At 37.6% G+C, this 18,640-nt stretch overlaps 2 protein-coding genes across 6 annotated transcripts; both read left to right on the plus strand.

Annotated features, from left to right (window-relative positions):
* Nucleotides 1-1,302: 1,302 nt before the first annotated feature.
* On the plus strand, nucleotides 1,303-5,812 carry LOC122981924 (acidic mammalian chitinase-like). The gene is made up of 12 exons (XM_044350776.1): nucleotides 1,303-1,437; nucleotides 1,580-1,638; nucleotides 1,728-1,757; nucleotides 1,866-2,070; nucleotides 2,756-2,812; nucleotides 2,943-3,108; nucleotides 3,243-3,367; nucleotides 3,470-3,593; nucleotides 3,717-3,899; nucleotides 4,003-4,119; nucleotides 5,255-5,387; nucleotides 5,491-5,812. The coding sequence occupies exons 2-12, from the start codon at nucleotides 1,614-1,616 to the stop codon at nucleotides 5,790-5,792; spliced, it is 1,467 nt and encodes a 488-aa protein (XP_044206711.1). The 5' UTR covers nucleotides 1,303-1,437; nucleotides 1,580-1,613; the 3' UTR covers nucleotides 5,793-5,812.
* Nucleotides 5,813-6,264: 452 nt separating this feature from the next.
* LOC122983031 (acidic mammalian chitinase-like) lies at nucleotides 6,265-17,202 on the plus strand. 5 transcript variants are annotated; one of them, XM_044352723.1, is made up of 12 exons: nucleotides 6,265-6,415; nucleotides 6,499-6,525; nucleotides 6,630-6,834; nucleotides 7,180-7,236; nucleotides 7,336-7,501; nucleotides 8,033-8,157; nucleotides 8,244-8,367; nucleotides 8,487-8,669; nucleotides 8,793-8,909; nucleotides 9,012-9,144; nucleotides 9,646-9,715; nucleotides 16,747-16,803. In XM_044352723.1, exons 1-11 carry the CDS (start codon nucleotides 6,391-6,393, stop codon nucleotides 9,702-9,704), a joined length of 1,221 nt encoding a protein of 406 aa, XP_044208658.1. In that variant the 5' UTR covers nucleotides 6,265-6,390; the 3' UTR covers nucleotides 9,705-9,715; nucleotides 16,747-16,803. The 5 variants fall into 5 exon arrangements, with proteins under 5 accessions (XP_044208658.1, XP_044208656.1, XP_044208657.1 ...); XM_044352719.1 differs by lacking the exons at nucleotides 6,265-6,415; nucleotides 6,499-6,525; nucleotides 6,630-6,834; ... (6 more) ...; nucleotides 9,012-9,144; nucleotides 9,646-9,715 and adding exons at nucleotides 11,452-11,549; nucleotides 13,391-13,425; nucleotides 13,509-13,535; ... (6 more) ...; nucleotides 15,909-16,025; nucleotides 16,117-16,249 and having other exon boundaries at nucleotides 16,668-17,202; XM_044352721.1 differs by lacking the exons at nucleotides 6,630-6,834; nucleotides 7,180-7,236; nucleotides 7,336-7,501; ... (4 more) ...; nucleotides 9,012-9,144; nucleotides 9,646-9,715 and adding exons at nucleotides 13,640-13,844; nucleotides 14,132-14,188; nucleotides 14,289-14,454; ... (3 more) ...; nucleotides 15,909-16,025; nucleotides 16,117-16,249 and having other exon boundaries at nucleotides 16,668-17,202.
* The last annotated feature ends 1,438 nt before the right edge of the window (nucleotides 17,203-18,640 follow it).

An 18,640-nucleotide genomic window follows, 5' to 3' on the forward strand; every position in this document is an offset into this window, starting at 1 on the left:
ATGACTCATATGACCTCTTACATCATCAACCAAGGATCATACAGCTTCATAGAAAAGGACATCTTATCTAATAAGCTTCCTGGTTTATCAAGTCGTTGATATGATAGTGTCTGATATTGTTAGACTTAATAATAAAACCTCAATATGGCATTAACCGGTGCTAAGTCTTCAAAGTCAGCATGAATTTAAAACTTTTCTCATGCTTTATTAGTTTATCATTATTGTTAACAACTTCTTTAATTTATTATCAATAACACTCTGTATTTGTGTTCTGTTGTAAAAAAAATTCTTGCCAGGAAACTAGCCGTCATTAAATTGGCAGCTTATGTGGATCCTGATAAAACAATAAAACAATAAAACAATTACGCCCAACAATATCTATTATCAGATATTGCTGGAGTTAACAGCATCTTTAGATTTCATTGTTGCATTCCTGTAATTGCAGCAATAAATTGCACAATTGTAAAGTCAACATATAGTACAAGCCTCAGAATTAATGCCAAGGGCGTCAAGATAGAGACAAGAATAAACTTAGGTTTGTTTCTTGAGGACAACAGATATGTATATCAATATTCAGAGGCTTTTTAGTGCATTTATCAACTGAAAATTAAAATTTGTGTTGAGACAATGTAAACCATATTTTAGTGCAGAAACGATTAGTTGATAAATCAATTAGTCACTCAAAATTTAATCTGCAAATATTTTTGATTTTTCAAGTAAAAATGCCACAAATGTCTTAGTTCTAGCTTCTAAAATGTGAGTGTTTTCATTGTCCTACAGTATATGATGTTAAATGCAATATCTTTGAGTTTTGGATTGTTTATCTAACAAAATAAGCAACTTGAAGACGTCACCTTGGGCTGTGAGAAATTATGATGAGCATTTCTTCACATTTGTTTGACATGTCATACACAAACCAATTGATTGATTAATTGAGAAAATAATCATCAGCTTAATAGATAATGAAAACATCTAGCCATATCATATTTGGAGCTTTAGATGAGGAAAAAGTCCAAACAGACCAACTTTAGCCATAGTGTTATGTATGTTGTGTGTACCATTTGACCACCATGGAAACCCCTTTAATCTTTAAGTTATCTAAAATACAGTGCATCAGTTCATACATTTATCTTATTTTATCTGCATGGATTAGCTAGTTTTTCTGATCTGAGCAAATTTACAGAAAAAAGTTTAGATAACGTCACTGTACATGCTCTGATCCAGATTTGTCAAGCAATAAAAATAGATATCACCCTTAGACCTCTTCTGACAGTTTATTGCTGGCTAATGTGACCAATTTCACTCAGACAGTTGTGCTTCGCAGAGCATCCGTTACACCTCCCTCCTGGCATGCAGCCTTTGTCCTCGTCTTATCACGTCTATAAAATGGACTCCCAGTTGGATCAGAGGCACATCTAGCCGATCACCTAGTAACAGGTAAGTCATCAGCACACAGAGGTTTAAGTAGCCTACATTTTAGAGGAAAACAGGTTTTTTATCTGCAGTATAACTACCTACTGTGGTACAGCCTGAAGAACTGGATGCAGTTTGCAAAAACACACAATTTTTATTATTGCAGATTATTCTTGAGGAAAAGCTTCAACTGACACAACATGGCTCGACTAACAATCCTGACTGGTAGGTTGAATTATTTCAGTTGTTTATTCAATCAAAGGCAGCGTGTCTCGTGCATAAAATAATAAAAATTAAATGTCTTTTCTTTTTAGGACTGTCCCTTTTGATGTGCCTTCAAATAGGTATGCATTCATTATTTAATTTCTTTACATGTTTGTGACATTTGCTTCTTAATTTATCATCACTTAGAATAGAAAATTTATTCTAATAATTTCGTCCCTTTCCAAAAGTGTCTTCTACCAGACTGGTGTGCTACTTCACCAACTGGTCCCAGTACAGACCAGGCGCTGGCAGATATCTGCCTGACAATGTAGACCCACACCTATGCACACACCTGATCTACGCCTTCTCAATAATCAACCCCTCTAATGAGCTTGTGACCTATGAGTGGAATGATGATGTTCTCTATAAATCCTTCAATCAACTCAAGAGCAGGTGAGTTGTTCCTGCCTATAATATCAGTATCATATCTGTAGTCATGTCCACTTTTATTTCACAACAACTTCATATATATCATATAAGCAGCTGGGATGAAGTTGAATGTTTTGATGTGACTGATTAAGTGGAATCATTCAGTTTTCAACATCAAATAACTTTAAAAAACAAACAAAGTGGCCGTTAGTTTAACTGCAGTTGTAATGTAACATTAATAATAATATATCCTGTTACTGTTCTGTTAAAACCATGTTTCTCCAAAATGTCAACTTTTCATGAGCTAAGAAACACAGCCCTGTTTTCAAGTGTTTGTAAGTTTTTTAATTCATTTAGCTTAAGCAGTGGGTGAATTCTCTTGACCCATAAATGAATACTTTATTTTGTCTTAAAAAATTCAAATCAACTATGCAGATAAAAGGCAGCAAATTTTTGCTCATGAACTATACATATGCACAGTTGCCAAAATCCTTCTGTCATATAGATATCCACTTGATATGACTGACTCAGACTGCTGAAGCCTCATATCAGCTTCAGGAGAAACATTTTGAAAGACTTTTACTTGTACTGGAGTATTTTTACACTGTACTTTGCTACTTTTACCAAGTAAAGAATCTAAACACTACACTGATTAATTGTAAAATAAAATTTAAAAAAATCTGCATGTCTTTGCATATGTTCTTCGCAGAAACCCCCAGCTGAAGACTCTGTTGGCTGTCGGCGGGTGGAACTTTGGAACGACACAGTGAGTCTACAAAGCTTCAACAGCATAGAGTCATGAGGCGGTTGGATTAATAATAATAACAATAATAATAATAAATAAATAATGAAGAGCATCATAAACAGTGTCAATATTGTGTGTTAAATGTCTACAGATTTACCATCATGGTTTCATCCGCTGCCAACCGCCAGAAGTTCATTCAGTCCTCAATCAGATTCTTGAGGCTGCATGGCTTTGATGGTCTTGACCTGGACTGGGAGTATCCTGGATCACGAGGAAGCCCACCAGAGGACAAGATGAGGTTCACTGTTCTTTGTCAGGTAAGTTTGGAAAGGTGCACCTCCCCTGGTCAGCAGCACCGACTGATTTGAGATATACTGTAATAGTGACGTAATTTTGAAAATTCTCATATAATAAACATGATTGTCCCTGACGGTTTCTCTCTTCAATTTAGGAATTAATGGCTGCCTTTGAAAAAGAAGCCATTGATACCAGAAAGCCACGTTTGATGCTCACAGCTGCAGTGGCTGCTGGGAAAGGAAACATTGACAACGGTTATGAGATCGCTGAAGTGTCAAAGTGAGTTGATTCAAGATATTTAGTGTTAAGGTTGAAAAAAACAACAAAAAAATCTTTCTTCTTCATTTTTTTGGTCACATCATGTTTGTGTCTGTCTGACAGGTTCCTAGACTTTATAAATGTCATGTCCTATGACTTCCACGGAGCATGGGAACCGTTCACCGGTCACAACAGCCCTCTGTACCGCAGCTCTTTCGATCAGGGCGAGAACATCTACTACAATGTGGTGAGTAAAATCCTCAACAAAATTCAGTTGTCATCACACTTTAGAACCTGGATAAGCTGAATTAATAACATGTGCTTGTCTGAATATATGAAAATATGAAATCTTTTTTTGTTCTTCTCACAGGATTTTGCTATGAAATACTGGAGAGACCAAGGAGCCCCTCTTGACAAGCTCATGATGGGTTTTGCCACGTATGGACGCACATTTCGCACATCTACAGCAGCTATCGGTGTTGGAGCACCTGCCAGTGGACCAGCCTCAGCTGGGCCCTACACCCGTGAAGCTGGGTTTTGGTCCTACTATGAGGTCTGTGAAGGTTCAACACTGAGACACAAGTTATTACATTGCAGATTTAATTCATACCATCATGCTGATGATGTTTGAATATCATTTTCTTTATTTTCTACAGATTTGCACTTTCCTCGAAGGAGGAAGAGTCCATTGGATTAATGAGCAAATGGTGCCATATGCCACTAAAGGCAATGAGTGGGTCGGGTTTGATAACAGGCAGAGTTTTAACATCAAGGTAATAAATTAATTATTGCCTTTCACATCTATATTTATGGAGGCTATATACACAAAATAAAACCATATATCACAAGTGCTACTTGTCTGCTATCAGTACTGAACTGAGTAAAGCTGATCACAATGAAGCTGCACACTCAGCACATACAGTTTTAAATACCATAGATCGGGCAGAAGGTGGCACTCTAACTTACAACTGCATGTTTCACTTTATATATATAACCTCAGGTCTGAGGTATTTTTTCAAATCCTGATTGATTATGTTAAGTTTTTTTAATGTGTGGGATTACATTTCTGACAGATACGTTATCAGTTACACGTGCAAATAATAGTATTTCCTAGATTACAGGAAGAGTTATAAATCCAAACCACTGGTGACCTAGCTCTTACATTCTAGTGCAACCAAACTTCACATAAATATGTGTGTTGTAATAGAAATTGTTTGAAATTTGGGTATACTCTACATCAGTGGTTCCCAACCTGTGTGACGAGACCCCCCAAAGAGGTCACCAGAAGGGATAAGAAGGAAAGAACGAAAATGTTTAATTTTTTCTCACTTTTATCAAATGTTTGCTTTTTTCTTGTGAAATACTGAACACTTCCCTAAAATCCTTCAAATTAGACTATATGAGAAAGAAAAAACACATTTTTGGTTATCCACAACCTGTGATGAGGGGTAACAGGGAGACTTTGATTCATTTTAAGGGGTCCCAGGGCAAAAAGATTGGGAACTATACATCACAGTATGTTGATCCTCACAGTTGTTTGCAACGTGACACATGGATTATTGTAATAATACTTAAACTATGTACATAAAGGTACTGTAGGAGGCCATATTCTGGCATCAGGCCTGTCAAGAACATTCAGGGGCCCCACAGGTTATTCAAACTGCAATAATGTAAGTCAGGCATCATTTCACCTGTAGATGCTGATTGTAATGAAAATGTTCCACTTTTCAGATGCAAAGCTTTCCCCAAATGGGCTTGAACCCATCATCTATCTCTTCTCTTTATTTATTCATATGTTTGCACACTATGGACGCATTTAAAACAATGAGTTACATTGATCGCTTATTGACAAAACAAAAAAAACTTGCATTTTAAACTGGAGCACTCTCTTTAAATGATATTCCACAGGCAAAATATCTGAAAGATAACAAGTTTGGAGGAGCTTTCATCTGGGCCCTGGATCTGGATGATTTCGCTGGACAGTTCTGTGGACAGGGAAACTACCCTCTCATTAGTCACCTGCGCTCTCTTCTGGATTCAGGTAAACAGCAATTAGACAACAACACTGCACAGCATGTGAAAGTTTTACAAGTAAAATCTTTCTTCCATAATATTTTTAATTTAAATGTTTCTTATCTTGCTAGATATTCCACCTCCCCCTCCTGTAACCACACATCCACCAGTCATCACCACTAACGGCCCTGGCCCAGCCAGCAGCACGACTACTACTGCTGCTGCTGATCCAATTACAACGACCACTGCCAAAACCACCACCACAACTGTTGCTTCTGGAAGTGATTTCTGTGCCGGGAAGACCGATGGCCTCTACGCAAATGAGAAAGACAGCAACTCCTTCTTTCAGTGTGTCCATGGACGCACGCACCTTCAGAAATGTCCAGTTAATCTTGTTTTCAATATTAGATGCAAGTGCTGTGACTGGCCATAAATAAATGTCTTCTTCATCAAACAAAACAGTGTGTTTCATTTTTAAAATGCTTCATTACATGGAAATCATTTTAATTTCATAGACAATTCAGTATGATAAAGTCTAAATTCCAGTAAACTAGTGTTTTCCATTCTGTACCTGACAGATTTTGTTATTATATCAGTCTACTTTCTACTACACTATATATTAAGACATACTATGGGCTTTTATAACCCCGTCTGACCTGATATTTGATAGAGGATGATTCAGTTTACAGCAAGACACCGACCATAAAAATATAATGAAACTATGTCAGTTCTGTCTGAAGTTCAAAGAAGCACAAAACGTCTGATGCTGAGATCATCAGATCTCAATGCCACTTAACATCTCTGGGAACATTAGAAAATTTCTGCACCTGTCCGGAAAGATTTCTTAAAACTACCGAATGTTTTCTTTGTGAGGTCAAGGATCTTTCACCAGCTGCTGTTATTTGTATATATGAAGCAGCAGGCTCATGTCCTACGCTTTGGGTTAATGATTGTCATGGTTTGTGTATATTTTAATCAGCAAGGGGAGGCTAATCAGTGCTCTATTTGTGACTCATCCAAGCACAACCACCATGAGCAAGCTAATTCTAATTGCAGGTAAGGCACAGAGAAAAGCTATTATTTTTTTCTTGAAATCTATTTTTACCCAATATGGACTGACTGTATCTTTAACTTTAAAGGTCTCTGTCTCTGCTTTGGGAGTTTGGGTGAGTTCATAAACTTAAATTAACCATTAATACTTGATAGATGTGCAGTTAATTTATTCTTCTTCAGAGATTAATGGAAACAAATTCTGTTCTTCCATGTTTAGTCTCATCCTCCAGACTGGTGTGTTATTTCACTAACTGGTCCCAATATAGACCTGGCAATGGGAGGTTTATGCCCTCAAATGTTGATCCCAACCTGTGTACCCACCTGATCTACGCCTTTGCTGGTATGAACGACGCAAACGAGTTGGTCTCCATCGATGAGAGTGATGATGAATTCTATAAATCTTTTAATGAACTCAAACAGAGGTAAACTCTTAATACTATTAAATAATTGTTCATTTCTTACACTGTAATGTAAATTTTATTGTATTTCATCTCTTATTCTATTTTAGCTTGTTTTTTTTATTTTCTATTCACTTAGCTCTTTATTGACTGTTTTATTGTGTTTAAATGTCCTTTTATGGTGTGTTTATTTTGCAATTTATCTTGATGCTTTTAATGTTTTATGTAAAGCATCTTGAATTGCCTTGTTGCTGAAATGTGCTATATAAATAAAGGGCCTTGCATTGCCTTTACCCCCCCAAAAATCAGCATTACCTCTTGTTATAAAAAAAAATCGTTGCTGTTAACAAAATGTGTATATTCCCACAGGAATCCAGATCTTAAAACACTGTTGGCAATCGGAGGCTGGACATTTGGATCAGAAAAGTGAGATATTTAGCACAAAACAAAAAATAAAGATCATATACTGCGTATATAGTCTATGTCTTCTTAAGAGCATCTTTCTTTCCCCAAAATGCCACTCAGATTCACTGAAATGGTGTCATCACAAGCCAACAGGAACACATTTATTCAGTCTTCTATCAAACTCCTGAGAAAATACGGTTTTGATGGACTTGATCTGGACTGGGAATATCCCGCTGCAAGAGGAAGTCCTCCGGAGGACAAGCAGAGATTCACCGTCTTATGCAAGGTCAGATGCAAAATTACTGTTGTGATGTTGATCTGATATCTAAAGAATATTTCTGGCAATTTTCTATATTTTATTCTACAAATCTCATGTGCAGAGCCAAACCAACATCATCCTACTTACAAGTATTGTGTGTGTATTCAAAGTCTGTTATATAGATTTCCGTTGTTGCTAATGTCTGTTGACACCACTTTGCTAACTTGTCAAGCTACGTGTCACAAACTCTTGACTTTTTACTAAACTTTTTCAGAGTCGTTTCTAAACATACTAAAGTAACCACCCTCTTTGGGGACAAGGAACATGTCACACAGTGCAGTGGTGTCCCTCATTAATGTACTTTTAATAGTTTTTGGACAATAACGGAGGTCTACAGCACAGAGGAATACTATATATCAAGCTTCCGATAAACACACAATACATATGTCATCGATTCATTGTTGGTTTGGCTCTGTACATGGGATTCGTTTACAGTAAGAAAGCCTTATCTTTTAAGATGAACATGAAGTGACTTTTCTACTCTTCTATGGTGGACAGGAACTGCTAGAGGCCTATGAGGCTGAGGGAACAGCAACCGGCCGTCCCAGATTAATGATCACTGCTGCTGTGGCTGCTGCGAAAGACATCACTGATGCTGGTTATGAAATCGCAGAGATCGCAAAGTACACCAACATTTTACTCTCCTAAATCATTCCAGTGATTAAATGTCCATGTTTGCATAAATCTGAGCTCACTTGCATTTTATCAGGCACCTGGATTTTATTAATGTGATGACGTATGACTTACATACAACCGCGGAGAACGTCACAAGACATCACAGCCCCTTATACAAAGGATCCCATGACACTGGGGACTATGTTTACTTAAATACTGTGAGTACCGAGATTAACTGTTTACTGTATCATGAATTTAAAGACAGGGTGTCATTTTTATATAATGCCAACTCTCTCTTTCTGCTTTTTTTCTGTCCATCTCTTTATTTACATTTCAGGACTTTGCCATGAAGTATTGGCGGGACAAAGGAACACCTGTAGAAAAGTTAAATATGGGCTTTGGGACATATGGACGAACATTTCGACTGTCTACTCCGTCTAGTCAGGTTGGAGCATCAATCAATGGTCCCGCTGCTCCTGGTCCTTTTACGAGGGAGGCCGGCTTCTGGTCCTATTATGAGGTGAAATTTGCAACTAATTATTGAATTTAACTCTACTGAATGTTACTGATAAAAAAAAAAGTTATTTTGTCATGAAGCTTTGATATATTAGGTTAAAATAAGAAATTTGACCTTTATTTTCAGATTTGCACTTTTCTTCGAGGGACCACTGTCCATTGGATTGAGGATCAGGAAGTGCCTTATGCCACCAAGCAAAATGAGTGGGTTGGATTTGACAACAAAATCAGTTTTGAGAATAAGGTAGTCGTGCATTTATAGAAAAATATTGCTCAGTAATTCTTTTGTAAAATTCCAGTTTTACTGACATACACTGGTGGACTGTTTCTATCCTTCTTCATTCAGGCTCGTTACCTGAAAGACAACGGATTTGGAGGAGCTTTCATCTGGGCTCTGGATCTTGATGACTTTAACGGACAGTTCTGTGGACAAGGAAACTATCCCCTCATCAGCTATCTCCGCTCTCTTGTGGCTTCAGGTAAGCAGAAATGATATATTACTAAAGAGAGAAGTGACAGGGGCGCTGCTGGTGTCCCTCAAACCACCGGTGCTCATGGAAGGGAATAATATTCAAGAAGAGCAGAAGAATTATGTCCAAAAAAATGGCATAAAATATCCAGGTCCAGGCACTCAAGGTAGGTTTGAAAAATAAAAGGCCCTTATTTCAGTGGGAACAGGTGTGGTGACTGCAACTATAATTGCTCTGTTTGATTCTTTGTGTCTCCACACCCTGAAGAAGGCGCAAGCCGACACGGGTTGGTGTGTTTTTTAATGACTCTAGCCCACTGAAATAAAGGCCTTTTATTTTTCAAACCTACCTTGAGTGCCTGGACCTGGATTTTTTATGCCATTTTTTGGGTCATAATTCTTCCGCTCTTCTTGATTATATATTACTAGTTGAAATATTTTCAGTTCCTTTACTTTTGTTAATTTTCAGTGTAAATTACAGAATACTAATGACTTACTTTTATGTTTACAGATCTTCCTCCACTTCCCTCTCCAGACACCGCTCTAAATCCATCTACAGACACAAAATAACTTCATACCACATCATCTCCCATATCTACAATCACTACTTCCACCAAAATCACTGACAACTTCTGTGCTACAAAGATCTGTGGGGTTTATGCCAAACCTGATGCCCCAGGTTCTTTTTACAATTGTGCCAATGGCATTACCTGGATCCAAAACTGCCCAGCTAATTTAGTCTTTCGAGAAAGCTGCAAATGTTGTGGTTGGCCCTAAAGGCATTCACACCATTATACATTCCACAAGCTTTGATAACCATGGGTATTATGTGTGATCAAAAATCATTTTTCATTTATAATTTTGTGAGTGTGTTTTGTGTTCAGTTCATTTAACAACATAGATAATGTAGTGCTACTTCAGAGAAAGCAGATTTGTTTTTCAAGTTAAAGTAATTACCTTATAATTTCCTGTGAATTATTGTTCTTTTTCTAAAAGCAGCAAATTCATCTCTAAATCCTGCATTAAACATACGATGGTAATCCTTACAGAATCATTGGCCTCTGGGTTTTCTTTACATTGCACCACAACATGAAGTATACTTGACTGTATACTATTGTAATTACAATCTATAATACTGTATAACAAAAAGATACAAGTTAGACATTAAGTTTGAGTTTTATTATTATGATGTAGTATTATTTTAGATGAAAAGCACCACATGGAACTCACAAATCCCCTTGCACCACCTATAGCAAAGCTGTTAACATCTGAATATTTTATAAAATAACTTATCATTTATTCAACTTCCTTAATATCTATGAACCGGCCTATTAATATTAAGCTTTGTCAAGTATACAAATGGTTGTCAAAAGGTTAAATACACTATATTTATTGGTATAGATTAGCAATTACTATGTATTAATTGGGGGGAAACGGGCCTTTATGAATGATTAAAGCACAGATTCATGGTATGTTACCAATTATTCATACAAGTCTCACAATACACAATGTTGCGTTTACCAGCAAAATCCCAAAATATAATCACATATCCTAATTAGACAGTCTACGAACTGACCGCTTTGACTGGTAATTTTGCTCTGCATTGCACAGCAACATGTATGCACCTTACAAACAAAGCTGGAATAATGAAATTTCCAGTGTAGCATCAAAACTGTATGACAAGTGTCAACGGCACAAAGATAAATTAAAATGTTTCAGCTGAAAAAAATGTTTCAGGTGGTTTACGTCCCAACCCTCACCTATGGTCACAAGCTTTGGGTAGTGACTGAAAAAATTAGATTGCGGATACAAGCAGCCGAAAGGAGTTTCCTCCAGAGATTGTCTGGGCTTAGCCTTAGAGAGAGAACATTGTCTAATAGTTTCAGGTAAACATAAAGAAGAAGCACTGAGTCCAATATATAAATTTGGTTTAACTGTATTTAACAGTGAAATACTACTCAAACTGTTTAATACTTATTTTCCATGGGTATTTTGCATCCACTCAAATTATTAATTCTGTAAACTCTTTTTAAAATGCTGCTGGTGATTGAACGTACCATTGTAATTTAAATACACTTACAGTACAGTAGGTATGCACAGGAAGACAAATGATGCCAGTGTCCATGCAACAGGTCAACACTAAAATGTTTCCAATACTTTTGTTTATCATCAAAAGTCATAAAACTGCAAAACTAATGACATGTGGGACATCCTTGAAAACGAGACGAGACATCTGAAGGCGTATAATAAATTTGATAAACATTCCCATCAGCTTCAGCTGTACTTTAATAGTGTTAATTAGTAAACATTAGCATGTTAAACTAAGATGGTGGACATGGTAAACATCAGCATGTTAGCATTGTCAGTGTTAGCATGTTGGCATTCTGATGTTATCATTTGGCTCAAAGAACCACAGTAAGTACAGTCTCACAGTGCTGCTAGTGTCGCTGTAGACTCTTAATTATTACAGCCAAACTGCCAAACACAAAATGTTAAGCAAGAGAAATGCCTTCCGAGATCCGTAGGCTATCTAAACTTATGTATAATTGTTTAGTTTTGTAATTAATTGTGTATGTGTGAATTTGTGTTGTGACAAGTGGATACCCACAACTGAGTGGCCATATCAGCTACTCAACTGTACCAATGACAAACCAGCAATGTCTCTCTTGAATAAACCATCCTGTATTATCTATTCGTATGTGTTAGTTTATATTATTTTTTGGGCCAGATATGTATTTTGTTTCTTTTTGGTGAGGGGAGGGTAGTGTCAATTCTTTTGGGAGAGCAGGGGAAGGTACTCCAGGCACTCTGGAAACACACCCCACTACCTCGGACCGAAGCTAACACTAGCTTACTGGAGACACCAAGCGGTGCACACTTGGGCTAATAGCTACTTTAGCTAAACTGTGTTAACAGGGCAAGTATCGTAATCAAGTAACATGAAATTTACTGAAATCTGCGACAATAGTCCGACTCAGTGCGAGTCCCAGAGCCGGGGAGAGCAGCAGGTGAGTCAACTGTCAATCACAGCTGTCAATCAACACCCAAACGGCAGACATCAAAGCTACTATAAGACTTCAAATCTTATTAACGGAGCAATAATTTTCTAAATGACCACCAGCACACTTTTTAGAGGGCCCAAATTTAGTTATTGAGACCATAATGACTCGTTGAAAAAAAATTATTGGCTTAGCATTTCAAGAGAAAAGTTGATGCTTTTTGAATGGGAGTCAACTGGTGCCAGCACTGTGGTCAATGGCATTGCACTTTAAGGTATTTCCACATTGGCTGTAGTCTCAGGCTGTGATAGTTATTGCTTGCTACTAATTAATCTTGAAAATCCAGGGCAGGTGTCTGTACCTATTTCATTCCTACAGTGGAAATACCTGTTCATGTCACTGCGTAAAATACCTTACAGGGGGAAACGTGTCTAATTTTCCTGGCCACATGACTCAGAGGAGTGGATCGTAATTTCGTAAGCTATGCTATTGAGCAAACTGCATGGAATGGACATCATACATGTGCATTTCCTGCTCTGACTTGTCAAAATGTCTGCTGTGAATTGTTCCTTAATAGAGAAGACTAAATGTGAATCATAGGTCCCCTTTTCTTAACTCAAATTAATCAAATTTAAGTTTCTCTCCATATGCTGTTAAAGCCACGATAGATAACCACCAGTGATCTACCTTCAGCACCTTCACTGTGGATCCAAGAGGATGTAAACTGGATTTAAACTGGGTTCACCACCACAACTGTTGCTTCTGACTGAAGTTCAAAGAAGCACAAAATGTCTGATGCTGGATCATCAGACCTCAATGCCACTTAGCATCTCTGAGAACATTAGAATATTACGTTAATATAACACATATATACATATATAAGACAATGTCTGGGATACTCTAAGAATACTGTTGATTGAGAAACTTTGAAGAAATTGATGCGAGATTAAGTGCAAACTGAGACCGATGTAAATGACAAATATTGAGAAATTACCAGTGACACAAGGAGTTTTTGGTGACTGTATCGATTATAAAACATCACTCACCTGTTGTTTCTGCAGCTGTCCAGAAAGATTTCTTAAAATTACCAAATATGTTTTCTTTGTGAGGTCAAAGATCTTTCACCAGCTTCTGTTATTTGTATATATGAAGCAACAGCCTCATCTCCTACGCTCTGGGTTAATGATTGTCATGGTTTGTGTATATTTTCATTAGCAAGGGGAAGCTAATCAGGGCTCTGTTTTTGACTCATCCAAGCACAACCACCATGAGCAAGCTAATTCTAATTGCAGGTAAGGCACAGAGAAAAGCTTTGACTTTTTTCCTGAAATCTATTTTTACCCAATATGGACTGACTGTATCTTTAACTTTAAAGGTCTCTGTCTCTGCTTTGGGAGTTTGGGTGAGTTCATAAACTTAAATTAACCATTAATACTTGATAGATGTGTAGTTAATTTTTTCTTCTTCAGAGATTAATGGAAACAAATTCTGTTCTTCCATGTTTAGTCTCATCCTCCAGACTGGTGTGTTATTTCACTAACTGGTCCCAATATAGACCTGGCAATGGGAAGTTTATGCCCTCAAATGTTGAACCCAACCTGTGTACCCACCTGATCTACGCCTTTGCTGGTATGAACGAGGCAAACGAGTTGGTCACCATAGAATGGAATGATGATCAACTCTATAAATCTTTTAATGAACTCAAACAGAGGTAAACTCTTACTACTATTAAATAATTGTTCATTTCTTACACTGTAATGTAACTTTTATTGTATTTCATCTCTTATTCTATTTTAGCTTGTTTTTATTTTCTATTCACTTAGCTCTTTATTTACTGTTTTTAATTGTATTTAAATGTCCTTTTATGGTGTGTTTATTTTGCACTTTATCTTGATGCTTTTAATGTTTTATGTAAAACACCTTTAATTGCCTTGTTGCTGTAATGTGTTATATAAATAAACCTGCCTAGCTGGTAACAAAATGTGTATTTTCCCACAGGAATCCAAATCTTAAAACACTGTTGGCAGTTGGAGGCTGGACTTTCGGAACGCGAAAGTGAGATATTTAGCATAAAACAAAAACATAAAGATCATATACTGCATATATACTCTATGTCTTCTTAAGAGCATCTTTCTTTCCCCAAAATGCCACTCAGATTCACTACAATGGTGTCATCACAAGCCAACAGGAACACATTTATTCAGTCTTCTATCAAACTCCTGAGAAAATATGGTTTTGATGGACTGGATCTGGACTGGGAATATCCCGCTTCAAGAGGAAGTCCTCTGGAGGACAAGCAGAGATTCACCGTCTTATGCAAGGTCAGATGAAAGGCTGATATGTCATATTCCTCGGTGTTGTAAAACTACTAAAAACATTTCAGTGAGCCACAATGTTGCACTGTGTGACGTGTTCCTTGTCCCCAAAGAACATGGTTAGTTTAGTTTGTTTAGAAACAGCTCCAAAGACTAATAACAGTGATTATGTTTTCACTCTTTGGAAAGTATTTCCATGTAAGGAAGAGTCTGTTTACGACACTCTGCTAGCTTATCATGCGACGTGTCATGAAGTCTTGACTTTGTACGAAACTTCTTTGAGAAAGCATGAAAGAATGGTGTTTATTGTAAAGAGAATTGTGTTCTTATGCATGCACGATGGCCTCTTCCTGACACGGAAATACTTTCCACAGATTGAAAACTTGGTGCTGTTATTAGTCTTTGGAGTCATTTATAAGCAAACTAAAGTAACCACCCTCTTTGGGGACATGGAGCATGTCACACAGTGCAGTGGTGTGGCTCATTAATGTATTTTTAGTAGGTTTTGGACAACAGTGGAGGTTTACAGCACAGAGGAATGCTATATATCAAGCTTTTGATAAATACACTATACATTTAAGTATTTTCGATTCATTGTTGGTTTGGCTCTGTACGTGGGATTCGTTTACAGTAAGAAAGCCTTATTTTTTAAGATGTAATATGGAATGATTTTCTACTCTTCTATGGTGGACAGGAACTGCTAGAGGCCTATGAGGCTGAAGGAACAGCAACCAGCCGTCCCAGATTAATGATCTCTGCTGCTGTGTCTGCTGGGAAAGGAACCATTGATGCTGGTTATGAAATCGCAGAGATGGCAAAGTACACCAACATTTAACCTTCACAAATCATTCCAGTGATAAGCTGTCTCCAGGTTTGCATAAACCTGATCTCACTTGCATTTCATCAGGTACCTGGATTTTATTAATGTGATGACGTATGACTTTCATGGCACTTGGGAGACTGTCACAGGACATCACAGCCCCTTATACAACGGATCCCATGACACTGGTGACAATATTTATTTAAATACTGTGAGTACAGAGATTAACTGTTTACTGTATCATGAATTTAAAGACAGGGTGTCATTTTTATATAATGCCAACTCTCTCTTTCTGTTTTTTTTCTGTCAATCTCTTTATTTACATTTCAGGACTTTGCCATGAAGTATTGGCGGGACAAAGGAACGCCTGTAGAAAAGTTAAATATGGGCTTTGCAACATATGGACGAACATTTCGACTGTCTACTCCGTCTAGTCAGGTTGGAGCACCAGCCAGTGGTCCCGCTGCTCCTGGTCCTTTTACGAGGGAGGGTGGCTTCTGGTCCTATTATGAGGTGAAATTTGCAACTAATTATTGAATTTAACTCTACTGTATGTTACTGATAAAAAATAATACAAGTTATTTTGTCATGAAGCTTTGATATATTGGGTTAAAATGAGAAATTTGACCTTTATTTTCAGATTTGCACTTTTCTTCAAGGGGCCACTGTCCATTGGATTGAGGATCAGAAAGTGCCTTATGCCACCAAGCAAAATGAGTGGGTTGGATTTGACAGCAAAACCAGTTTTGAGAATAAGGTAGTCGTGCATTAATAGAAAAATATCACTCAGTAATTCTTTTGTAAAATAGACATACACTGGTGGACTGTTTCTATCCTTCTTCATTCAGGCTCGTTACCTAAAAGACAATGGATTTGGAGGAGCTTTCATCTGGGCTCTGGATCTTGATGACTTTAACGGACAGTTCTGTGAACAAGGAAACTACCCCCTCATCAGCTATCTCCGCTCTCTTGTGGCTTCAGGTAAGCAGAAATTGTATATTACTAAAGAGAGAAGTGACAGGAGCGCTGCTGGTGTCCCTCAAACCACCAGTGCTCATGGAAGGGAATAATATTCAAGAAGAGCAGAAGAATTATGACCAAAAAAATTGCAAAATTGATTGCAACTATAATTACTGTTTGTTTCTCTGTTCACACCCTGAAGAAGGCGCCAGCTGACACGCGTTGGTGTGTTTTTTAATGACTCTAGCCCACTGAAATAAAGGCCTTTTATTTTTCAAACCTACCTTGAGTGCCTGGACCTGGATTTTTTATGCCATTTTGTTGGTCATAATTCTTCTGCTCTTCTTGATTATATATTACTAGTTGAAATATTTTCAATTCCTTTTGTTAATTTTTAGTGTAATTACAGAATACTAATGACTTACTTTTATGTTTACAGATCTTCCTCCACTTCCCTCTCCAGACACCACTCAAAATCCAATTACTCCATCTACAGACACAAGACAACTTCATACCACATCATCTCCCATATCTACAATCGCTACTTCCACCAAAATCACTGACAACTTCTGTGCTACAAAGATCGGTGGGGTTTATGCCAAACCTGATGCCCCAGGTTCTTTTTACAATTGTGCCAATGGCGTAACCTGGATCCAAAACTGCCCAGCTAATTTAGTCTTTCGAGAAAGCTGCAAATGTTGTGGTTGGCCCTAAAGGCATTCACACCATTATACATTCCACAAGCTTTGATAACCATGGGTATTATGTGTGATCAAAAATCATTTTTGATTTATAATTTCATGTGTGCTTTGTGTTCAGTTCATTTAACAACATAGATAATGTAGTGCTACTTCAGAGAAGGCAGATTTTTTTTCCAAGTTAAATTAATTACCTTATAATTTCCTGTGAATTGTTGTTCTTTTTCTAAAAGCAGCAAATTAATCTATAAATCCTGCATTAAAGATACATTAAGACCTGATGATCTCATACATGGTTGAACAACACTGTGCCCTACATTAAAACACCATACTAAGTTTGAGTTTTATTATTATCATTTAGTATTATTTTTAGACACAAAGCACCACATGGAACTGTCTGGTAACTCTATCACAAACTCACAAATCCCCTTGCACCACCTATAGCAAAGCGGTTAACATCTGAATATTTTATAAAATAACTTATCATTTATTCAACTTCCTTAATATCTATGAACCGGCCTATTAATATTAAGCTTTGTCAAGCACACAAATGGTTGTCAAAAGGTTCAATACACTATATTTATTGGTATACATTAGCAATTACTATGTATTAATTGGGGAGGAAATGGGCCTTTATGAATGATTAAAGCACAGATTTGTGGTATGTTACCAATTATTCATACAAGTCTCACAATACATAATGTTGCGTTTACCAGCAAAATCCCAAAATATAATCACATATCCTAATTAGACAGTCTACAAACTGACCGCTTTGACTGGTAATTTTGCTCTGCATTGCACAGCAACATGTATGCACCTTACAAACAAAGCTGGAATAATGAAATTTCCAGTGTAGCATCAAAACTGTATGACAAGTGTCAACGGCACAAAGATAAATGTTTCAGGTGGTCTACGTCCCAACCCTCACCTATGGTCACAAGCTTTGGGTAGTGACTGAAAAAATTAGATCGCAGATGCAAGCAGCCGAAAGGAGTTTCCTCCGGAGATTGTCTGGGCTCAGCCTTAGAGATAGAGTGGAGAGCTCAGACATCTGGGGGGAGCTCGGAGTAGAGACGATGCTCCTTCGCATCCAAAGGAGCCAGCTGAGGTGGTTTGGGCACCTGGTTAGGATGCCTCCTGGACACCTCCCTCTGTATGTGTTCCAGGCACGTCCAGCTGATAAGAGACCCTGAGACAGACCCAAAACACGCTGGAGGAACTACATATATCTTATGGCCTAGGAACGCCTTGAGATCACCCAGCAAGAGCTGGAGGGCAATGTCGGGGTGAAGGATGTCTGGATTTCTTTACTCAGTCTGATGCCAATCCGGTCGCAGATAAGCAGCGTACAATGGATGGATGGATGTTTCAGCTGGGTGTTCTTTATCTAAAAAGATTTTTCCAAATTAAACTGCAAAGTCTGTCACATCAATGATGTAACTGCCACAATTATGCCCTCATACGAACGATGCTTCTCTTTTTTATAGCTGTACTGTAGTGCTGCCAATTATCTAAAATATGAGAGTACACACTGTTATTAATTCAGTCATCTTCACATGCATTTGCATCCAAGACAGGTACAAATGTGTGTGTGAGTGTGTGTGTGTGTGTGTGTGTGTGTGTGTGTGTGTGTGTGTGTGTGTGTGTGTGTGTGTGTGTGTGTCATGCACTCTCTCTGATGTCCTTGATGCCCTTAAAATTTAATGAGGAGGCA

This window comes from Thunnus albacares, chromosome 5, assembly GCF_914725855.1.
Source record: "Thunnus albacares chromosome 5, fThuAlb1.1, whole genome shotgun sequence".
NCBI classification, from domain to species: Eukaryota; Metazoa; Chordata; class Actinopteri; order Scombriformes; family Scombridae; genus Thunnus; species Thunnus albacares.

Coding starts and splice junctions, on each gene's coding strand:
- LOC122981924 (XM_044350776.1), top strand. CDS start 1,614: ATGGCTCGACTAACAATCCTGACTG. Junction 3,109..3,242: donor GGTTCACTGTTCTTTGTCAG/GTAAGTTTGGAA, acceptor TCTTCAATTTAG/GAATTAATGGCTGCCTTTGA. Junction 4,120..5,254: donor GGCAGAGTTTTAACATCAAG/GTAATAAATTAA, acceptor GATATTCCACAG/GCAAAATATCTGAAAGATAA.
- LOC122983031 (XM_044352719.1), top strand. CDS start 11,461: ATGGTGGACATGGTAAACATCAGCATGTTAGCATTGTCAGTGTTAGCA. Junction 14,455..15,142: donor GATTCACCGTCTTATGCAAG/GTCAGATGAAAG, acceptor TATGGTGGACAG/GAACTGCTAGAGGCCTATGA. Junction 16,026..16,116: donor AAACCAGTTTTGAGAATAAG/GTAGTCGTGCAT, acceptor TTCTTCATTCAG/GCTCGTTACCTAAAAGACAA.